The 21,089-nt window shown below is 48.7% G+C and overlaps 1 protein-coding gene across 1 annotated transcript in view; it reads right to left on the reverse strand.

Moving 5' to 3' along the window:
* Positions 1-21,089, reverse strand: part of COL15A1 (collagen type XV alpha 1 chain) — a 98,470-nt gene that overhangs the window by 16,077 nt on the left and 61,304 nt on the right. The window contains exons 17-28 of the mRNA XM_058672867.1: positions 15,124-15,159; positions 14,646-14,786; positions 14,417-14,485; positions 13,705-13,740; positions 13,490-13,573; positions 11,925-11,990; positions 9,988-10,023; positions 6,083-6,145; positions 3,771-3,839; positions 3,626-3,661; positions 1,294-1,347; positions 1,137-1,196 (exon numbers count right to left, since the gene is read on the reverse strand). Of these exons, the coding sequence (XP_058528850.1) occupies positions 1,137-1,196; positions 1,294-1,347; positions 3,626-3,661; positions 3,771-3,839; positions 6,083-6,145; positions 9,988-10,023; positions 11,925-11,990; positions 13,490-13,573; positions 13,705-13,740; positions 14,417-14,485; positions 14,646-14,786; positions 15,124-15,159 (750 nt within the window). The remainder of the gene's footprint in view (positions 1-1,136; positions 1,197-1,293; positions 1,348-3,625; positions 3,662-3,770; positions 3,840-6,082; positions 6,146-9,987; positions 10,024-11,924; positions 11,991-13,489; positions 13,574-13,704; positions 13,741-14,416; positions 14,486-14,645; positions 14,787-15,123; positions 15,160-21,089) is intronic.

Below are 21,089 nucleotides of genomic sequence, written 5' to 3' on the forward strand. Positions count from 1 at the left end.
GACCACCACAGCTAAAGGAGGGTCCTTAGAAACCCACCACCTTTCCCTGAGGGTAGACAGGTCTATCCACAGAGCACTCCAATCATGTGACCTTACAGGGGCCTCATAGCAGACCAGGGGAGAGAGAACAGAGCAGTTGGGCTTATCCCTGGTTGACAGCTACACTTGATGGTGTCTACAGAAGGGAAGCAACATGCCCAGGACCTTATAGCAGCTCTCAGCAGATCAGGTCAGCCTTCAAGAACAGTACTGGGTAGACATGCAGCCTGTGGCCTCACTGCGAGCATATCCCCAGCATGGAGGAGAGGTACAGTGGTGCTAGGGTGCCTCCTAAATGTATAGATCAACACAAAGACCCCTTCAAAACCAGGTCCACTTGACCCAAACTCCTGACAACAGTGTCCACTTGTGAGCCTGAAGGCCAGACTTACAGCAAGAGAGGTAAGGCCCTGGGTGCTTACCAAGGTGGAAGCTGAACTGGTAGCTCTCCACACAGTCCACAGGTCACCTCCCAGGCCCACGGGTGACATGAGGCATGTGTGTCAGCCTCCCAGGGCCTCAGGAAAACCATGTCCCTGGACTTACAAAGCACAGCCTAAGTAGGAGAGACAGCTGCAGCCGGGACCCCCAAGCTGGGTGTGCCTCTTGGCTTGATGTGTGTATCTCCTGCTCCAGGCCCCAATTTTCTCTGACATCGAATAAGGGCCCTGCAGAGTATCTGGTGGGACAGTTATCACCAAGACCACATGAGCTGCTATACTTAAAAACACACCCTATGCGCTGTCTTGGAAATGGCAGGTTCTCTGGAAACACTGGTTTCTTTTTTTGTAGACCCTGTACCTTCCTATATCCTAGCATGTCCCACCTAAGCAGCTGGGCTGTCTCGGACATTACTCAGAGGCGCTGCCTTAGTGAGGGAACTGTGGAAAGGAGGGATGAGGGGGTGTCACCCCAGAGACAGAAGATCTGGGATTTAGAAGCACATTTCCTGAGCATGCCCAGACACCTCCTCCCACCACTGCCCTTGAGTCTGGCCCACTATGGTCTTCTGGGTGGATGCCCTTGCTCCTCCCTCCTCTGGACATTGACCTCGGGGCTGCATGCTTGGGGATTGGGGGTGGTAGGCACAGACTCACCGGCATCATGACCCCTCGATCTCCTTTGGCGCCCTTGAGGCCATTCAGTCCTGGGCGACCCTGAAACCCATAGGAGATACTGGGGTCAGTCCCCTGACCATGAGCCAGCTGGGTTCACATGCCCCATGCATGCAGAGTGAGGAACGCTGATACCTACAGGTCGTCCAGGGAGGCCAAACTCTCCTTTGTGTCCTGGGGGTCCTTTGGGACCCTAGAATCCAAACAAATACCAATTTAGCAAGGTCCAGAAAAATGGGAGTTCCCATCTGCCCCTGGGAATCAAAGCAAGGAGGAACCACACGGAGAGCAAGAGACAATTCCAGAATTCTACCTGCCTGGCTCCTTGGCTCTCAGTTTCTCCTGCACAGCTAGGAGCACTTGCTCAATCCCTCAGTACAACCCATTGTCCTGCAGACTCTGCACCCAACCTCCATGGTCAGGGCTAACTGAGAAGCAAGGAGTCAGGAGCTGGGTGACTCAGTGCCCAGGTGAGCCAGTTCAGGATGTGACTTCACATCCCAGGGCTCACCTTCCTCTCTGAGGAAGCCCTCCCTCCCACCGGCCTCCTGCCAGCTCTGCCTAGAAACCTGCTCCAGGAGTTGGCTGCTGTCTGTCCTGAGGCCCGGAGTCTTGGCTGAGCACCCAGTCCTCCAGCTTCATCTCCAACAGAGTCAGCTGCACGGTCCTGCATGCCTGTGAAGCCACTGCCCCCGTGCAACCATTTCCAGGAATGCTCATGCTTCCCACACGTGGGGTGTAGCCTTCTTGGATTATTATGGCACCACTAATGACCTGCTCCCTGGAATCTGCTCTGCTCCCAGGCTCCGCTTTCCCACTCCTAGGACAGAGTGTGCTCTGGCTCCTAGATGAACTGCTGGTTTAATGCCCAGGGCCCTCCAACATCTTTCTCCCTGCTCTCATCAACATAGACAGCCATGCCCTGAGAGGTGCCAGATAAAGACTGGGCTGCAACAGGACTTATATGCGAGGTTCTCAGGCCCCATGACTCTTCGGCAAGATGAAGCAAGGGCAGGAGGCATCTGCTGGGCCTGGGCCACTTGGTTTGCATGATCCACTGCCACCTGGATCTTGGTAACCTGCAGATCTGATCTATGTGGGCTGGGGCCTGGGATTCTGCATTTCTATCAAGCTCCTGGGTAATGTGGGTGGTGCTAACCCATGCACCCTGCACCCTGCCCGGAGTAGCAATATCCTAGTGCATTTGCAAGAGAGCTGTGAACTATGCTCACCACCAGGGCCACAGCAGCCATGTGGTGCCTTCAATCAGATTAAAGAATATTCCTCACTGCCTGAGCCTGCCAGGCTGTACACAAGCTGGGCTTCACGGGAACAGCTGCCACAGCCATCTGCAGCAGCCTGTTGGCCACTATTGCCACCTAGTCATGTTTGCCATGGTTTGGCATGTTAGTCGGTGAGTAACCGGTTATAGACAAGACACTCTCAGTCTCCCTCGGCCCTTAGCTGTGCATACAGTAACCCATTCTCTTGACTTGCAAAGAGACCAAGGCCTTGCCAAGACTTTGGAAGTTGTGCCTTGGTGATGACAAATTATTCAGCAAGGACATGCATTTGTCACACAAAGGTTTGTTGCTGTCTCCCCAGCCTGAGATCCAAATTCAGCCAAACAGACTTCGTGTACAATTTTGTATGACTAAATGTATTGGAGGAATCAAGGGGCACTTTGTTCAGTGGAGTACAGCACAAGGGTCCAGGGATAGGGTTTGGCAGGCTGGCCTCAAGTCCCCACTTAAGTGCTGGGACTGCAAAAGGGTTCTACAAACGCTTTCAGCCATGATCTCCTCTATAGAGTAATGGTTCTGAGCTTCACAGCTCAGGCTTGTGCAGATGGGAAAGGTGGCATGCGTGGAATGGCAGGACAGTGGATGGGCTGCACCTGAATTCTCCTTGTTTCTTGGGAAGAATGATGGGAAAGCACAGTGTCTAATACTAAGGCAATTCCCTCAACACAGAGATAGGGAGAGGGAAGCTCAGAAGCTCAACGGGCTAGTTCAAGGTCCTACAGCAAAGGAGTGGGGATCTGAAAAAGTCCAGGGAGATCTTCTGGGGTTCCTTAGAAGAGTTCCCTAGGCAACTAGCAATCTTTAACTGAGAAGTACCACAGGATAAGTCCTGCCAATGAAATGTACTAGAAGTGAGGCACATTATTTTCCATTATCTTTCCCTCACCTCTTGACCTCAGTCTACCAGTTGGAAGACGTCAAAATGACCCGGAGCCCACAAGATGGTAGAGTCCCATGAGGGGTACATACTGGGTCCCTGCATCTCTGTGTGGATCAGCTACCATTGTGTTCTATCACTGTAGTGTGTACCTCACTGCTTGAATCTACCCATCACATTTAAGCGTTGTATCACATCCTTCTGCCACAGGACAACCACATCTAACTAACCAGAGAGTGAGGAGTGCCTCAAACCGAGTCCAGAGCCAGCTGAGAGATACTGTGCCTTACCATGGGTCCTGGGGCTCCATGCATGCCAGGTTCCCCCTGAAACAGAAAAGTGCACACACGTCACTCAGAGGAAGCCTGTGAGTGGCAAAATCCAGGCCAAGAAGCCAGAGCAGACACCTGCCTCCAGGCCCTGGCATGCCCTTACCTTTTTGCCTCGCAGTCTTTCCAGAGGTATGTCCCCCGTTAGGATGGCACCTGGCTCTCCCTTCTCACCCTGCAATTCAGAGAACCTTGCTGTGAGGCCACACTTCTTCCTCCTCCCAGCTCACCCGGAGGGTACCTAAGGTCCCTTGCGGCTATCGCTGGTCTACCCTGCATCCTGGTGTAGGGCAGCAGCGGTGAAGGAATGTTTTCTTAGCTTTTCACTTCCAGCACCATCTTGAGTTCTGTCCTAGAGCCCAGCCACACCCCCTCTAGGACTTTCCTAGATGCCCAACCTGCACCTGAATCCAGCCCTGTGTGTCTCTTGCTGCACGGCACCCCCTGTAAGCCAGCTCTGGCTGGTCTGCATTCCTAACAACTGGCTTGAGATCTGTTCCCACCAAGAATCCACATTCTTGCTAGAACACCCTGGAAGTAGAAAAGAGATAAAGGAATAACACGAGAGGCCTCCCTCAGTCCAGAGCGCCCATGTCTCCAAACTCCAGGTTCTTCTTGTATAAACACTTCGAGGGGGATCAGACAAGGCAGACGGAGATGCTAGGCAACAGCAGACACATAGACTAGGGGCCAGGACACAGGATCCTGCCCTTACTCCTGTTAAGCACAGCCATCTCCTATTGCAGGAGGATTCTGAGAAGACACAGGTTCCACCAAACAGCCCTCTGGGGCATGCTGGACTCCAGGCTTCCATGCTGGGCCCTGGGAGGCTGGGCCAGGGCACACAGATGCCTCCTTCAACAGGGTGGGAAGTGACCAGGGCATGGGACCGAAGCAAGCAGAGCAGCCTGTTTTCTCCATTCCCCTAAGCCCACACCTGGGAATTGCATCTTACCACTCCGAGGATGAGGAGAGGCAGTCCTGAGTGCACCAGTAGCAGAGAGAAGCAAGCACACAAGCATTAGAGGCAGAGCGAGAGAAAGCACATTTGCTGCAATGGTCTGGGTGCGTGTCCCAATTGTTCAAGGTGGCAGGGAGTTAGGAACATGGGGTGGCATATTTGTCCCTCTAAATCCACCTTAGCTTATCAGGCAAAGCTCTGGAAGCCAGAGCTATTCCAGCTTGACCCAGCCTCCTTCCATGTTAGCATTGCCCCAGACCCAGCCCCTCTCCATAGGTTCCCAGCAGCAAAAGCTTCCTAAGACATCACCTCAAGGGGCACCAATGCTTTGCACAGTACACTGAGCCATTGGTCCCCCACAGTGTAGCATGATAGGAAATGAAGGAGAGAATCCAATGGTCCCTCTTCCAGGGCAGAGGGGGAGCGCATACCCACTCTCCCTGGCTCCCTCTGGTAGCCCCAGGGGCTTCTCAGTGTGGCCCTACTAGCCCCACACAAGCCTTCCTCACAGCAGTGCACATGCTCTGTTGCCTATCTGTTCCTTGTGTCTTAGTTTCATAGCCTTAGTTTGCAGGACAGGAAACTGGCTGTTGTGTCTTAGGGGGTCAGCAGCTGAAAGACAGAGGCACACTTCACTGAACGGGCGCCTCAGTGGTTCCCATTCAGTCTCAGCCACTTGTTTTCAGATGCCATGCTCCTCATGACCTTTTCAAATGCATCTGAGAATTAGTTATAGGAGGCAAAACTGGAAAAAGGTATGGAGGCCAGCTCTGCACCCTGGAAGTACTTGGGAGGGGCTGTACAAGCTAAATATTCATTCCAAAAATTTGGCACCCAGAGTGTCACCCAAATGCAGAGTGCTCCCACGTACACCCTGTAAAGATCTGCATTCATTCTATTCCTTCATGGCACACTCTTGGACCCAGTGAGTGTTCTGGGTGTTGTTAGCCCTGTGCTGGTGCTCAGCTATGGTCAAGGAAGGGCACAGGCCTGTGCTCAGGGAGGGTGCATTTAGCAGGACTTCCCGGTGAATGGCACTGCCCACTTCACTTGGATCCAGAATTCAAGGGAGCATGCCCATTTCTTTCCAAATTACAGTGAAAATCAATTTCACTTCCTTTGATTGTGATGAAATCTTGAGATTATGAAAGTTCACAGTTGCAGAGTGACTTAATGGTATGTAATTTCTTTCTGACATGATGAAAACATTCTAGAATTAGATGGTGGGGATGGTTGCTCAATCTTGTGAATCTACAAAAAAAAAATCTTGCACAATTCAAAGGGGCTGAATTTTGTGGCTTGTGAGTTGTATCTCACACTTGATCTTAGCCAAAAGGCCGAGAAGCAATGTAGGTTGTTTCTGAAAGGAGATACCATCAAGTCCCTTTTTTTTCCATGTGAAGTATTTAGCAAATCCCAGAGCCTCAGTCTATCCCAGTAACCTGAGTTCCTCTTACCTGTTCTCCTTTGAGTCCTGGAAATCCAGGCACCCCAGTGTCACCCTTTGGTCCTCGAGGGCCCTGGAAGAAATTGTGGGGGGATAGCTTGTTGTTTGTTGAGATGAAGACACATTAGCTGATTGGAAATTGTTTCAGTTCAAAAAAGCACAACAGTATACAATCTAGTATTCCAGGCAGGTGAAAGCCTGATAAGCTGGGATATTTTCTCAACTAGAAGTGGTCCAGCAATTGTGTTCTGGGAGAGTGTATACAAAGAAGTAAGAGGCCTGGAAGCTTTGTGTTTCTCTCTTTTTTTTTTTTTTAAAAAAAAAAGGATCTTCTTTTTTGTTTTTAGGAATTATTTATCTTTATTGGTAAGGCAGATCAGATTTACAGAGAGAAGACAGATCTTTCATCTGCTGGTTATCTGCCCAAGTGGCCACAATGGCCAGAGCTGAGCTGATCTGAAAACAGGGACTAGGAGCTTCTATTCTGGATTTCCCGTGGGAGTGCAGAGTCCCAAGGCTTTGGGAAATGCTCTACTGCTTTCCCAGACTATAAGTAGGGAGCTGGATGGGAAGTGGAAAAGCTGGACGTGAACTGGTGCCCATATAGGATCCCGGTGTTTGTGAGGTGAAGATTTAGCTATTGAGTCATTGTGCCAGGTTCAAAAGAAACTATTTTAAAAATCTTACATATTTGGGGGCTTTTAAAAAATCTTACATATTTGTGTTGTGGTAGGTTAATCGCCCGCCTGCGGCACCAGCATCCCATGTGGGTGCCTTATTGTGTCCCTGCTGCTCTACGTCCTCCCAACTCCCTGCTTATGGCATGGGAAAGCAGAGCAGGATGGCTCATGTACATAGGCCCCTGCACCCGTATGGGAGACCTGGAAGGAACTCCTGGTTCCTGGCTTCATATCAGCCCAGTTCTGGCTTTTGGGATGATTTGGAGAGTGAGCCAATGAATGAAAGATCTCTCTCTCCTTTTCTCTCCTTTCCATAACTCTCCTTTTCAAATGAAAATGAATAAATCTTTTAAAAATGTATTTATGTAAAAGGCAGAAGTTCAGGCAGCTAGGGCTCCCATCCATCTGCTGATCGACTCCCCGAATGGTCGCTACCATTCAAGTCCAGAGCCAGAAACCCAATCCAGCTGCCCCATGTCGGCGACAGGGACCTGACTGCTTGAGTCGCTCTGCTGTCTCTCATGGGTACATTAGCAGGAGGCTGCGATAGAGGTAGAAACCCAGAAACCCAGGTACTCTGATACTGTCCTAGGCAGAGCCTTAACCTGTAGGTTAAATGAGTACTCCTCTCCGATACATCTTTAAGGGATTCTACCTTGCAGCTGGCTGGGTGCTGGTGAAACAGCCCTGTTACCAACCTCAGGTCATCCCAGGCTCCCCCCAGGCTGTGCTGCAGCATCCTACCCCCCATTCAGCTTCCAAGACCCCCTCTCTCTATCTCTAGATCCCTTCTTGTCTGTGAAATGGGATCCAAACATCATAACCTGATACCCCAAACTATCCCACCAGACCTCGGCCCCTCATTCTGGCCCTCTTTGCTCATCATTGCCCCCCAACTCCACACACCCAGACTGGGGTGACCTCTTCCCATCCCCAGCAGATGTCAAATGTCTGTGCTGATGACTCATCCAGCCACGACGTCTGCCCCAAAAGGCATTTCGACACTTGATTGCTATTTAACTTTCCACAAGTCCCAGCTTGTCATCTGGGCGAAATGGTGACTTACCCATTTCAACAGTGGTTTCCAAGTATCTGTTCTTAGTAGATTTTTGCCCAGAAACGCTTTTTAAAAATTATTTTTATTTTCCTTATTATTATTCTTATTATGCAAATAAAATCTTCAGTGAAAACCCAATCTTTCGAATCTGTCATTTGGAGTTTCCCTTATCAGAGGTTGGTGGGAGGGTGGTGTGTTCTGTAACAGGCCCCAGGTCTGCAGCAGCCAAGCTGAGGTTGCTGTTAGAGGGCTGGCCTATTTGGCTAACCAAGAGAACTTGTTGCTGTCACTACCTTTTGATTGATTGATTTTTTTTTGAGTGGCAGATACAGGGAGGGATGGAAGGAGAGAAGAATAGAAGGAAGGAGGGAGAAAATTTCTCTATCTACTGATGTACTCTCCAAATGTTTACAACAGCGGAGGCTGGGCTGGGGCTGAGTCAACATCAAAGGCAAGAGTCAGGAATGTGACCCAGATTTCCCTACCAGCTGCCTCCCAGGGTCTGCATGAGCAGGTAGCTCAAGAGTCAAGAGCTGGAACTAGCAATCAAATCCAGACACCCTGATGTGGGAAATGGGTGTTTTAAGCACTAGGCTAAGGGTTGGCATTATAGTGTGGCATGTAAAGCTGCCACCTGCAATGGACACATCCCTTACAGATGCTGGTTTGAGTCCTGGGTGCTCCACATTCAATCCAGCTCCTAATGTAACTCAAAAGAAAGCAGGAGGTGGCCCAAGTGCTTGGGCCCCTGGACTCACATGGGAGACTCAGAGAAAGCTTTTTGCTCCTGGCTTTGGGCTTGCTCAACCCTGGTTGTTGAAGTTAATTGGGGAGTAAGCCAATGGAGGGAAGCTCTCTGCTATGTGTGTGTAGGTGTGTGTGTAGGTGTGTGGGTGTGGGTGTGTGTGTGTCCCTCTCTCTATAACTCTGTAAACAAATTTGTTTAAATCTAGGCCAAATACTTGTTCCCCTTTCTTGCACTTTTTAATGTCCAGTTAATACATACTTTCAGTGTCATCATTGGATATTCGCCTCCAGAAAATTGCAAAATGTTTAGAAAAGTATATAGAAAGAGATAAAGGGATCACTTAGAAATCTACCATTAGACCTGGCATGGTAGCCTATTGGTTAAAATCTTCCCATCTTGCCACATGCACTGGGATCCCACATGGGTGCCGGTTCACGTCCTGATAGCCCTGCTTCCCATCCAGCTCCCTGCTTGTGTCCGGGAAAAACAGTGGAGGACAAACCAAAGCCTGCATCTACATGGGAGGCCTAAAAGAAGCTCCTGGCTCCTGGCTCCTGGCTCCTGGCTTCGGAGCAGCTCAGCTCTGGCTGTTGTGGCCACTTGGGGAGTGAGTCAGCAGACAGAAGATCTTCCCCTCTGTCTCTCCTTCTCTCTGTATACCTGACTTGCCAATAAAAATAAACAAATCTTTAAAAAAAAGGAAAAAAGGAATCTACCATCAAGGGCAAATATCTATTATAGATTTGATGCATTTTTCTCCATTTGTTCTAGAAGCAGGTGCATGTTCCTAGATGGCATCAGGGCCTATCAGAACTGCAACTTCTTGGAAAAATAGTGCAAGTCCCACCCTGGGACCAGACCTAGGGCCTCAGCACAGGCTTAAGTTGTAGGACAAATCCGGTGACTTTCTCCATGGAAATATATCTTCACCTTTTGTGGTGGAAGGTCCAATCTGGTGCACGTAGGCTACAAAGTACTGGGCTTCTAGTTCCCTCCCTGTTTACCTCCCCTCCTGTTACATTTCTTTAAGGACTTCTTCTACTTGAAAGGATTGATTCATCCATCTACTGCAGTCCCAGGGGGCAAACTGCTAGCTCAGGTTTCAGCTGTTCTTGGGGTAAAGACAGGAAAGTAAGATCTGACTCTCCACAAGCTTATTCACAGGACAGTGGAGAAGGGAAAGATGTGGGCTGCATGACCAGTACCCAAGTCAGCAAAGGCTCACAGCAGTGTTGAGAACTGAGCCAGGGGGAATTCAAAGAAGAGAACCCCTCCAGGTGAAATCAGTGAGAAAAGGGTCCCCAAATAAGAAGGTGCAAACATTTGATCACATAGAAATCACATAGAGATGGTAGAAAATGCCATTGGGTGAGTGGAGGGAAGCAACAAAGTGGGCACAGCCCAAGGCACCGGGAGCAGGTGGTACTTACTGGAAATCCTGGCAGCCCAGGCAACCCGTCTGGCCCCTGTGACACAAAGCAAGAGTAGCTGGATAAACAACAGCACAAAGGACCCCTGTGCATGGGGCTGATTCCCTTCCTGACCCTTCCAAAGACTCCAGCCTGTTCACACACAGCTGGGCTCACACTCCCATCTCACAGAGCAAGGTGCAGAGTCTGAGGAGGGGACAGAACTGAGCAGGGACCCACGGCGCCATCAGTGCCAGAGACAGAGGCTGCACTTTGGCTTCCAGAGCCCCACTACCCTGGGTGGGAACTTGCTCAAGGTTTGAAACCCCTGAGTGTGGTGAACACAGCATCAGTACTTCAGCAAATGTACCCTGAGTGGGGCAGGCTTGGGGGAGTTGGGCCATTGCAGGTGGATGTAGGTGCATGGCAGGACATCCATTTCTTAACAGGAGGGGGCCTTTTAAAGGATCAGATATTTAGAGGATGCAGAGGGTTTGTGCTTCACTTCACTGGCTCCAGGCCCTTTCTTTCTGACAACTCAGACACCTGCAGCTATTACAAGTATATGAGTTTGGTACATGTAAAAAAATATGTGCATAAGCATGCATCCATTTATCTATGTATCTATCTATCAAACTGGGTAGCAACAAACTTGCCAGCACATTGTACCTATAGCAATGCAGAATATGGTAAGGGGGACTGACAGCTAGGACCACAACCATTTTAGGAAAGAGCTGCCAAGGTAGTGAAAAGCTTCACCCAGCTAGGAAATGCAAGGTCCCCACAGGGTCTTGGTTGGCTGGGAGGAGAACAACTGGTTAGGATGTGGGATAGAGCCAGAATAGTGGGCAGGGGACATAGCCATGCAGGTAGATAGCCGGGGGCCTCCTACAACATGGACACCCAGTCTTGGGAGTTTGGACTGTCTGTGTTTTGCTCAGTATCAATGCCATTAAATACACTTCGCCACCATAGATAAGAGGAAAATGAAGGCTTTCTGTGAATGGTCTTCTGTGTACTGGATGGTTTGCTGTAAGGTTTGATTATTGGGGTGTCCTGGATCTCTTATTTCAGTAAAAACCAATGACAGGGAGCCCTGTTGGAAGCAGTATGGGCAGACAGGGAGACGACTCACAGACAAGATGTTCCTTTACAGAAGGAAGAGAAGTGGGCGGCAAAACTGCCTCCCAGACACGCACAGTGGTCTCGGGGAAGGCATGGGATTTCCCTCAGGACATGGTTGGCTGGGGTTTAAGTCAAAATCACAGACATCTGCAGGGGTAGTGACCCCAGCAGACACCTGGATTACCAGAAGCGGAGGGAGGAGCTTCTTCGTGGGCAAAGCAGTTTTGCATGCCTGATCTCCCCCAAGCTGCCTAAAGACTGGTGAGATGTTATCCAAGGAAACAGGCAGAGCCTCAGGGGAGAATGGGGGTGGTGCAAAGGGGGCTTGGATCCCAGGGCTCCAAAACCAGACCCCTTTCTCTGTCCTCTGTACTACCAATAGGCGCTGGGGGACAGAGTGGGGCTTATCACGGCATGGGGCAGCTTTGTGGACTTGGGTTAATTCCCTGATTTCTAACAAGGAGCTGTTAAGATCCAGGCAAGCCTCGCACCTGCCTCTGGCTCCTGCTTCCCCATGAACACAGTGATCAGTGTTGCTAGCAGCTCCCTGTTCTGCAACAATGAGATCATGTAAATAATGGTCAGCAGGAAGCACTGCTCTGGCATCAGTCTGCTACTGGGCACGCCCGGAGTGTCACTCCCCATGGTTCTGATGCCTGGGACTAGGTGCCTCCACTGCAGGGGACTGCAACTTGCTGCACGTGCGATGATTTCATTGGCTCTAGCCTAGCTGAGTGCTTCAGCAACAGAAAGGACTCCCAAACAGGCCTGGCTTGGTCTCCACAGGGGCATGTCTGTGGGAAACCCTTCCCCAGCAGCTGCAGGAGACGCACCGGAGGTCCCATGAGCTCAGGAATATCTGAGAAGTTCAAGGCCCCATGGGTCATGTTGATCAAAGCCTGCAAAGAGAAAAACCCAGACAATGAAGACCAAGGCGGCAGCGTGGGTGTGGCCTCATCTCTGGTAGTGCAGCTTGCACAGATGGTAGCACTCACATGGTAGCACTCGGCACCCACCAATAACACCCCTAGACCACTGCCAGGCTTACCCAGCCCTGCCACTTGTTATGAACACCTTGAAGCTGCCTTGTCATTCCCATCCTATAATTACTTTTTAAACTATATGCTAACATATGTGTCTTCTCTGATACAATCTCAAACATAGGTATGTATATGTAACACATGGATGCACCCCTCTACAGCATATAGCATTCGTGTGTGTGAGATTATTTTGCATAAATGGCATCAGCCTGTATTACTCCCTCACTTGCTTTTCTCACTGCACCATACTGGGTGTAGATCTTCCCATGTGGAATTGTGGAGGGTGGGTATTTTTAGTTTTAACCGACTGCCAAAGAGCCTACCCAAAGGGCCGTACAATTTACGCTTCTTCCAGGAGCGTCTGAGACTCCCTATTTGCCTACACACTCGCCCACACTTCAGAGTGTGCAATCATACCTTTTCCCCTTCTGATGCTAGTTAGCCTTTTCCTAGTTATCCAGGCCTTGTTGTCCTTCTGTTGTCTGCCAGCACCATGTGACTGTTCTAGACAGGGCCAGGATTTTTCACAAATGCAATATCCTCACATGAAGAGGCCAACGCTCTGCTCCCAGCCCACATTCCAGCCTTCTTTCCAAATGCCCACCCCTCTCCACCTACCCCTGCCAGCTCCCTGTGCCATGGTCACTCACCTGTTGTCCCACTCCCGGCTCTGGCTCACGGTGTCCCTGACATCTTAACTCTGCAAATTCTTTCCTTCATGCCTAGCAGGTATGGGGAAACTGATTTCTGCCAAGGGCCATTTAGACATTCATAACATCCTTCACAGGCCATACTAAATTGTTAACTTATATGTTAGCCTGCTGGAGCTGGCATGGTGGTACATTGGGTAAAGCAGCTTCCTGCAATGCTGGCATCCCATATGGAAGACAGTTTGTGTCCTGTTTCTGACCCAGCTTCCCGCAAATGTGCCTGGGAAAGCAACAGACCATGACCCAAGTGCTTGGGCCTCTGCCACTCAGTCAGAAGATCCAGATGATGCTCCTGGCTTCTACTTGGCTCAGCCCTAGCTGTTGCAGCCAAATGGGGAATAAACCAGAGGATGGAAACTCTCTCTTCCCCCTTTCTTGTTTCTCCCTATTTCTCTTTCAAATAAAGAAATACATGTATTTTAAATTAACCTGTTACAGATTTACTGAATTTCAAGTCCTTCCTGTAATTGCTTTGGCAAGGCCAGACCAAACAATTTCACAGGTGCGCGTGGAAGTCCTGGTATCAGAGATCTGCTCTGCGGCCTCCATAACTAGCAGCCCTAAAGCCCTGAGATCATTTGCAGCCTCCCCTCCCCTTTAGCAAAGCCAGGAAATCCATAAGTCAGCTGTGAGCTGGGTGATACTCACGCTAGACAGGACTTCGATGCGCCCAGGTGGTCCCCTCGGCCCTGGGGGCCCCACAGTGCTGGCTCCATCCACACCTCTGTCACCCTGATTATAGCAGAGAAAAGTAAAACAAATGAAAAAACAAACAAAGCAAAAAACTCTTTGGGTAGGCATGGATGACGTCCCTGGAGCCAGATTGGAAGTCACTCCACCCCACTTCACATCCAGGGCTTTACCTTGGGTCCCTGGTCTCCTTTCTCTCCCTTGGGACCCTGGTAAAACAAACAGGTAGATCTGTTAATGCTCCCTGGTTTTCTTCTGTTAGTTTTTCCCACCCTGTTCCCACCCTACTGACTCTCCTTAAGCTCTTCACGATGATTCTCTCCAAAACAATGAAGGGGCCAGAGCCAGAAGTGAGGAACACCCCACAGGAGCGAGAATCAGAGACTCCCTGCTGCCACACACAGGCATCCCCCTCACCCCTCCCTGATCCTGCACCCCTGGGCGGGGGAGGAGTCTGCTCAGTCCATAAGGCAGGTGCCTCGCTGTCCCAGCCTGATAGGAAGGGCTCAGCTCTCGGCTCAATTTGGCAATGTTCATGAGATCAAGGTTTGTTCCTCATGAAAGCAGGTGTCACAGCAGGCAGGGGTTTGTCACCTGCTAGGGGCTGCGTGCCTCAGCAGGGGCACAGGTCAGGGGCCCAGGGCTTGGAGTATGGTGTGGGCCAGCAAAGCAGGGATGGTGAGGACTAGGGTGGGGAGACGGAGAAGCAATGATGTTGTCCCCAGGAAAACCATTTAGGCTCCTCCCCCTCGTCCAGCGGGGCACTGGGGACACAGAGAGGGTGAAATCCTGGAAGGCACAGGGCCAGGGAGGGCTGTGCAGCTTGCTGGCTCTAGTGTGATAGCACCATCCCCTCATAAACGCAAGCTTCCCAAGTCCACATACACTGGGTAGTGTGGGTCCAGAGAGTCTGGGTTCATTTAATAGACTGATGCTTCCGGAACCTTCAATATCCTAGGAAAGAGGGGAGAAAGAATTTCAGATCCAATTCCTGAGCCAGGCATGATGCAAGCTGGGATCTCAGAGGAGATCATGGCCCTCCAGCCAGCATCCAGAGAGCTGGTATGTCCCATGACCCTTTGCATGCTCTACTCACAGAAATGAGGAGACATACCTCAGATCCAGTTCCCATGGTACAGCCAGGGCCTGGGGGCCCAGGTGGTCCAGGAGGTCCTGGGGGTCCCATCACCCCAGGGGTGCCAACTTGTCCATTTTTTCCTGGGGGCCCAGGTAAGCCTCTGTTGCCAGGGTCACCCTGTAAGGAAGAAGACAGGTTGATGATCCAGCCCCAGGCCACTCAAGGAAGACTGCGGGCGGGGGTTGGGGGAATCCCTCTGTGAAGTTAAATGGGCTCCAGGAATTCTCCAACAAGCACTGTTTCATGGTACACAGACAGCTGTCTTGCTAGTTGGCATTGCACTTGGAGAGGAGCTGCACTCACTGGGACGCATACGTAGGGAGGGGTGAGCAAAGGGAAATGTGACAAAGGCATTCATCCTCCCCAGGCCCCAACCAGCCACTGTCTCTGATCGGCCCTCCAGCCCAACTGGAGCTAGGGGTTACAGGGGAGGGTGGGGAGGGTTTCCAGTTACCTTTTCACCAGCTGAACCAATAGGTCCTCTTGCTCCCTGACAAAGAAAAAAAAAAAAACAAAAACAAAAAGCATGAGGGTCAATTTCAAAAAGTTCATGGAAAATAAAATTAAAAGGCAATTGTACATCGGTGAAAAAAGAAATTGAAATCCACTAATAGTCTTTTTGAAACACACAATGTCCACAAACTTTTTGAAGGTTCCTGTTATATCTCATTACAAATGTTAAAGAAACAGAGCGTGTAAAGCAAGGGGCATGAATTAAAAGGGTCTCTTTTGTTGGGACTGAGCGGCGGCTCCGGGATGAGCACATCGTAGGAGATTCTGGGAAAGTCACTCTGAAAGCTTGGGAAGTCCATTTTCTGGTGAGTGCAACATCATTTCCCTCGGGAGCAGAGCAGAGGGACAGGCATCACTGTGGGCATCACTGTGGCCCAGTAAGTCAAGCCACTGTGTGAGATGCTCACAGGCACCTCAGAGAGGCTCATCAGTTCAAGTCCCAGCTGTTTTACTTCCAATCCAGCTTCCTGCTAAGGCAACTGGCAAGCAATGAATGATGGCTCAAGTGCCCAAGTCCCTGCTGTCCATGCGGGAGAGATTCAGATGGAATTTCTGATTTCTGGATTCAGTTCAGCCCAGACCTTGTTGCAGCCATTTTAGGGAGTGAATCCACAGACATAAGATTCATCTCTCTCTCTCTCTCTCTCTCTCTCTCTCTCTCTCTCTATCTTTTTCAAATAAATCCAGAGCAGTAAACATTGACCCGGGAAACACACTAAAGAATTTCCCCCAGAGTTGCCTGAGTGCTGGACAGCTTCCTCCCCACCTCTCCCACAGCTGTGACAAAGGAGACATCTCCTGCCCCAAACCAAGGGAAGGGGTTCAGGAACTTGATATGCAGGGCTTAGATTTCTGGAGAATGAGTGATGAGAACTTTGTTCTGGAAAGAGCTCAAGATCAAAAGCTGGCTGAAGTGGCTTCCAAGAGGACAGATGGCACTAGACAAAGTTGCAGATCCACTTGACCACATACAGTTTCCTATATGGTGGTGGATACTCACAGGGAATCTAGCTGTGATCTCCAAACAGGGGGTGATCAGCTGCCATCAGCTATAGCATACCAGGCAGGGGTATAGGTGGAGAAGCTCCAGGGAAACCACAGACCCACCTGCCTAAGAAGAAGCTGCTGCACAGCCCCAGAGGGGACCCTGACAGACTGCAATGAGCCAGTCACCCAAGATAGTGTCCTTCCCCTAACCCGTTTTCCTGGAGCACTATTAAATCCACAGGAATAACAGAATGCATAGTTCTAAAATAGACATGCTCCAAGGGAGTCATGTTGGACCTGAAATAAGAATGCCACAGGGAAAACAGATGGGAAGTTGCAGACAGAAACGACAGAGGGAAAAGTACCCTGTAAAGTAGTGACAGAAGCCAAGAGTAGGGTGTGGCCAGGGACCTCTGCCAAGGAACCAGGCTGAGATCCTACAAGACAGACTGCCCACCATCCCTCGCTTCCTGATCCCTATTTCTGTCAAGGGGCAGAGTTTCTTCATATCACAGCTGCAAAGGCTGCACATTAGGAGAGAGCCCAGGTGACTAAGGAGCCCCACACCCAGACCAGCTAATGGCACATCCCACCCCTTCCATCCCCTCTTGCAACCTGCCAGTCTCAGAAGTAGCTACCGCCCACATGCTCATCAGTCTGTACAGAGGCAAACAGAGGCAGACCAAAGCAGGATCCCAATCTTTAAAGCCATCACAGGAGCAAGACGCCCTGCACATGGAGGAAAGGCAGTGTTATAAAACAGCACTGGCACAGTCAATAGCAGAACACAAGAGGAATTCAAGGTGGTGGCAAAACAGAATTCAAAGACAGGGAAACTTAAGGACAGTTTATTTTATTACCAAAATATTTCGTTCCCTGGAATCTGACATCCAGGCATCGTTTTTTTAATGATATGCATTTTCCATGAAATTCTGAGCAAATGAAGTGAAGAAAGCAGGTCCATCAGGACTTTCAATGTACAACGAATGCTCTCAGAGAGGGAGAGGGATGCTACAGCCACGAAACAAGGATATGTTATTATGAAACAAGAACAGGCTTATGAAAGAGAACCTATTAGAACTCTCAAAACTCATATATATAAATGCTAAATGATGGGCTCTTCAGAGAGACTAAACAGATACTACCTGAGTAGAGAATTGATAAGAGAAGACTGGGCTACCAAATTCTCCCAGAAAGAATCCAACAGCATGAAGACGAAAAGAGATACAGAAGATAGAATGGGAAGTTCCAACATCTGCTTAACTGTGATTGTAGAAAAACAGACCACACATATAAAGAGGCCATGGCTGACATTTTCTGAAAGACACAAACCATAGAAGCCTACTTCTTCCCCTTCAAAAGGCCATTAAGTAAAAGAACACATTTTAAAGACAGTGTGCATTTAGTTACAACTGGTAGGAAAATTTGAAAACATCAAGAATAATGAAAAATACATCACCAAGTCTGACAAAAAGACTCAGAGAGGAATCTGACTTGAGGTTTAGTAGACATTTGCAAATCCCTGAGGGAATATGACTTTGATGCTAGATGCCTACATTTCAGCAAAGGAGAGTGAAAAAGACAGCTTTTATAGAACCAACATCTAGAAAATTTGTTGTCTGCAGACCTTTACTGCAATTGTCACTACAGGATGTACGTTAGCAGCAATAAGGAGGAAACACAGAATGTAGGCAACAATGTACAACATATTCTTATTTGATTTTCACAATTAAAAAATCAATTTAAAATATCTAGCATGTATTTGCATTGTCTTTTATACAACAGTTCCAAAGTACTTTCTCAATGTCCTATGGCTTTGCCAGGGTGTAGCTGGAAACCAAGGGGTTAACATTTTCACACACACCTTTTGGCTCTGACTGTCGGAGAGGAAGCCTAAAGAAGCTTTAGCATAAAAGAGAACGTTGAGACCACAGTATGCCCATGGGCAGTCCCTACACCACAACCTTCCTCTTTCCTCTCCATGGCTGTGATAGCTCACTTTGGGAACTGGCTGCTCCCTCCCCTGAGTGGGGCTCACAGATTGATCAGGTGAGGGCTGTCTCCAGGTGCTGGGTGAAAATGAATGACTCATGTCTGAGGGAACAGCCAGGGCATGGGGCACAGCCATAATACCTTTGTTCCTCTGTAGTGTCACCTTACCCTGTCCTTGGTATAGGAATGGGCCAGGGGTGAGGGAGTGGGATGGACCTCCAGGAGGGGGCACTAGACTCCTCCTGGGGCAAGGAGAATGACACTGGGGCAGCCATGAACTTCTGCACTCAAAACCCTCTTTAGACACCCCTACCTAGGGCTACTTCATGGAAGTGTGGGTGGCCTCTCTGGTTATGGGTCTGGCAGGAACACGCTGGTCTTAGGACAGCTGGAAGGAGGAGTATTTGGGACAGGAACTAACTGCAGCTGGTCCCTATTGCCCCACTGCTGGCCAGCTACACCAGGAAGAAACAGAGGAGTGACTCTCCAACGTGGAGCAAAAACTCGATTCAAAAACTGGAGTCCCCATTTTCCTGCCTAACCCTGAGGCTGCAGTTCCTGCACCTGGTCTTAGGTGTGACCAGTGATATTGTTTTCTGCTACTTGCTGTAACCTGTCCCTTTTGGAAATGCCAATTTCATGCAACTTTCCAATTACAGGTCAGGGGCATTTACTTTCCAATTACTACCAGCAGGGGCATTGTGAAACAGGACCTGAGAGAGGCTTGTCTCTGGAGAATTTATCACAACTCTGCTGTCAACTGATCCTGTTAAAGAAAATTATGATCATAAAGGGAAATGCATTTTTTTAAATCGACTTAGCTATTCCTTTCAAAAAAAGAGTGCACTTTGTAGTAGTTTCCAAGGCAGTTCTAGCAGTTCTTTTGGACTTTGCTCTGTGTCAGAAATGCAGGGTTTTACCCATCTCATACATTCCATCCTGTGGTTCACAGGCATGCTGGCCACTAGCTTGGAGTATGACCCTATTATCCCAGGGAAGGAAGAGCCCATCCGACTGGAATTTGTGTGAAGAGATGGGAGCTCCAATAAAGACATTCAAAAAAGACTCCACACTCCCTGAATGGTGATGGCAGAGCTGTTCTTCATTTGCTAGGGAATTCTTGTGTAGTAAATGTACACAGTATTTGGTATTTTACCAAGCAGAGCTGGAAGTATGGGTGTAAGTGACGATGAAATATGGAGAGACAGACTCTACACATGGAAACATTCTAACGAGGTAGAGTGGTCTTGCAAACTTAAGGCAAATTCACCAAAAATTTTACATCCTTATAGTGAAATGGATGGCTACAACATTACTAGACTGCAGCCTATGGGAACATCAAAGAACCTAACATTTTTTTTTCCTATTGAGTCACCTGGAACAGCATAACACATTGCCTTGGGAGTGCTTGTTGGTTTTGCTGGTGGTGTTGGTAACACCGATAGCTTCAGCTTCTTATCCACTAAAATTGACCATGATCCATTTGATTTAAAAAAATATATTTTTTAAATCTTTTTGATTTTTATGGAGGCCCAACATCTAGATGTTGGTCCAAACATGGCTGGTGATGAAAGAAGATACAGAATGAGAAATCAGGCAAACAGTGTGATGTTTCATTGAAATATATAGTTACCAGTCTTAAGCCAAAGACAGGGGCCTAGCCCAAGGCAGCCCAAGGTTCAGATTCTCTGAAGCCTTCCTGATTTGTGTTATTCAAGATGTAGAGAATTGCTCAGAAACAGCTGGGATTACTGTAAGGGCAAGTGATGATAATTTAATTGTGCTTCTATTACACATTATGGAAATACAAAATCTCATTTTACAGCAACATTTAGACAGCTTGATGACATTACTCAAAGCTAGTTACTGGGAGCTCAACCCACTTCAGCATTTCTGGGCACCGGACAAACTTTCAAATGTTTTCTAGCCTGAATGTCCCAAGACCTTTTGAGGCTGCAAAGAATGTAAATGACACAGATTCTGACAGAACACAACCAGGACAACTGTATTCTGAGCTGCGATCTGAAGACCTGGTAGGCAGAACTGGCAGAGCACAACATAGGAAGGAATGATGTTTTGGGTCCCCTTTGTCATTCCCCTTCATGCCATTTCCAGAGCATTCTGCAGCAAAAAAAGCAGGCTGCTTCCTGGTCTGTTCCTTTTTGTGCCAAAGATCTCAGAGCTAGCTATTCTTGTGAATTTTGGGAAAAGGAATGTGGAATAGGTTACCGTATTTGATACATTCTTAATAACCTTCCACATACCCATGACTTTCTTACATTTTAGAATAATCGTTACACACACCAGGGTGCTTCAAAAATGTGTGTGAATAATAAAGTTAAAAGATAAGATTGTCTTGTCACAATGCATGATGAAATTCACACTCAGGAAGGACCTTCACAAAGGTATTGGAGAATACATATCGCAGATTTCCAGAGGTTTAATACTATCATATGCTTATCTTTCAATTCCATCTTTTCACAATCACTTTGAAGTACTCTTGTGCATAAAACTTTCCAACTCAATATATGGAACTTTATGAGAGGAAATCCTCACTTTAGATAACCACCTAGATGGTTATCTAGATGGGTGCCTGCACCTTGCAGGCTGATTGTCTCCCTGCATGAGGAAACACTAGGTAACAGGTACATCCACTCAAGCTTGGAGGCAAATGCTTGACCAGGCAGCAAGCCCCACTGACATGTGCAAACCAGAGGATGGGTGCTGTGACGGAGAGCCAAGGATCAAAGTGACCATTGACTTACATTCTGTAACATCCCAGAGGCTGTTCACTTTCTTTAGCACAGTCTGGTTACTTTACATTTAGAACATGTACCCTGGGTTACCTAAAAATAATAGAAGAAGGAGAAGGAGAAGAAAAAGAAGAGGGAGAGAGAGAGGGAGAGAGAGAGAGAGAGAGAGAGAGAG

Source organism: Ochotona princeps, chromosome 14, assembly GCF_030435755.1.
Source record: "Ochotona princeps isolate mOchPri1 chromosome 14, mOchPri1.hap1, whole genome shotgun sequence".
Taxonomy (NCBI): domain Eukaryota; kingdom Metazoa; phylum Chordata; class Mammalia; order Lagomorpha; family Ochotonidae; genus Ochotona; species Ochotona princeps.